General features: G+C 52.0%; 1 protein-coding gene across 1 annotated transcript in view; it reads right to left on the minus strand.

Annotated features, from left to right (window-relative positions):
- The window catches only part of RITA1 (RBPJ interacting and tubulin associated 1), a 6,500-nt gene extending 4,789 nt beyond the window's left edge, over positions 1 to 1,711 (minus strand). Inside the window, exons 1-2 of the mRNA XM_005857024.2 lie at positions 1,557 to 1,711; positions 766 to 1,131 (exon numbers count right to left, since the gene is read on the minus strand). Coding sequence (XP_005857086.1) covers positions 766 to 1,067 — 302 coding nt within the window. The 5' untranslated portion in view covers positions 1,068 to 1,131; positions 1,557 to 1,711. The remainder of the gene's footprint in view (positions 1 to 765; positions 1,132 to 1,556) is intronic.
- Positions 1,712 to 1,871: the final 160 nt, after the last annotated feature.

Here is a 1,871-nt window from a genome sequence, read left to right on the forward strand (position 1 = left end):
CCCCCCCCGCAGTGCACAAATTTTTGTGCACCGGGCCTCTAGTATATAATAAAAGGCTAATATGCAAATTGACCCAACAGCAGAACGACCGGTCACTATGATGTGCACCGACCACCAGGGGGCAGATGCTCAATGCAGGAGCTGCCCCCTGGTGGTCAATGTGCCAGAAGCTGGGCTCATGGCTGGCGAGCACAGTGGCAGTGCCAGGAACCTCTCCCTCTTCCCTGGCAGTGGGACATCCCCCAAGGGCTCCTGGACTTCGAGAGGGCGCAGGCTGCTGAGGGCCTGCCCTGAGTGCATGAATTTCGTGCACTGGGCCTCTGGTTACTTTATAACCATTAGCATCAGCTCCTGGTTTTCTAACTTGTTCATGAAAATGCAGCAAGAACCATTTTCAAAATGACGTGCTGAAATATGAAACCAGCAAATCTATGTCATTTCATGGATCAACCACACCAGTAATCTTATGCAAACTGCTCTGTAATCTTGGGCCAATCCTGACCTCTCTGGGCCTCAGATGCCAGTCTCTCTACTATTTATCAAGAGCTTTCCTAAGTGTCAGATTACTGTGCCCAGCACAGTACACACCTCACCTCACTCAATCCTCTCAGTAAAACCACTAAATCCCACTTTCCACATGAGAAAATTATAGTTCAGAGAGGGCAAGGGGCTTGCCCAAGGTCACACAGCATGTGAACAGCAGGGCTCTAAGAGGAACCTAGGTGGCAATACTGAGTGCAGGTGTGCATCTCCCCATGCTGTTACCTGTATTTGTTCTTCTTCCTTGGGGTGAGGGTCGGGGTACTGCCCCTGGAGGAGGTGGTCTCACAGCTCCCATTGGCCCCCGAAGCCCGTGGAGCCTCTCTGCCCACTCCTTTGGGTCTGTTGGCCTTTTCCACCCAGGGTGGGTCAAAGTCTGGCGGCGTGGGCCGGATGCCTGAAGGGCTGCCAAACAAAGTCTCATCCACGTACGATGCCCTGGCCTTGACCTGATAGCCGCCCCTGCAGCGGTGCTGACGGTGGAGGGTCTGCATCCCTCTGATGGCCAGCTCCACAGGGGTCTTCATGCTGCCCGTGGTGCCAGGTGACAGCAGGCATGCTCTGCCCACCAGGCCATGCCTCCAGAGCTCCCTGTGAAAGGGGTCAGGGTGCATCCCTCTGTCATCGGCAGTGCCATCAGGGAAAGACTGGCAGTCTCTTAAGTCCCCATCCCAAGGGCAAAAGGGTCAAGCAGTCCCCCTCAGAGGGGAACTGCCAACCTCAGGGGACATTTCGGAAATTTGTTGGACTTTTTTTTAGTTGTCACAATGTTGGACTTTTTTTTTAGCTGTCACAAAAATGTGCTACAGGCACATTTTTAATGAATATGCATTCCTCGCATACAGTGTGTACTCGATGAATATTTACAGAATGCTAGAGGGATGAAGGAGAGACGGGGCTTGTGTCCATTTTGGCACCAACCACAAAACAAATTATGGCGGGAGGGGAAGACAGGGCAGGTCTGAATCCTGTATATATTTACGGGGCAGGAAAGAACCGGTCACTCCCACGCCTACCTCCTGCAAACCGCTTTGGAAGCTCTGTCTCACTGAATCCTCTCATCAGTTCTGTGAAGCAGCTTTATGTCTACAGGCGACAAAACTGAGGCTCCGAAAGGTGACGTCACAAGTGTCAGTCACACCTATAAAGCTAAAACAGAGGAAGCGAAATGTGAACCTGGCAGCAGTCCAGAGCTTGTGCACATAACCATTCTGCTATAGGGGGGTCACGCCCCCCCAATGCCCCACATGCCCCACCCCCAAATCAGTGTCCGGGTTGATGTCCCAGGATCCTGCATTCTTTTTTAAAAAATTTATCTTTATTGTTGAAAG

This window comes from Myotis brandtii, unplaced genomic scaffold (genome assembly GCF_000412655.1).
Source record: "Myotis brandtii unplaced genomic scaffold, ASM41265v1 scaffold1064, whole genome shotgun sequence".
NCBI classification, from domain to species: Eukaryota; Metazoa; Chordata; class Mammalia; order Chiroptera; family Vespertilionidae; genus Myotis; species Myotis brandtii.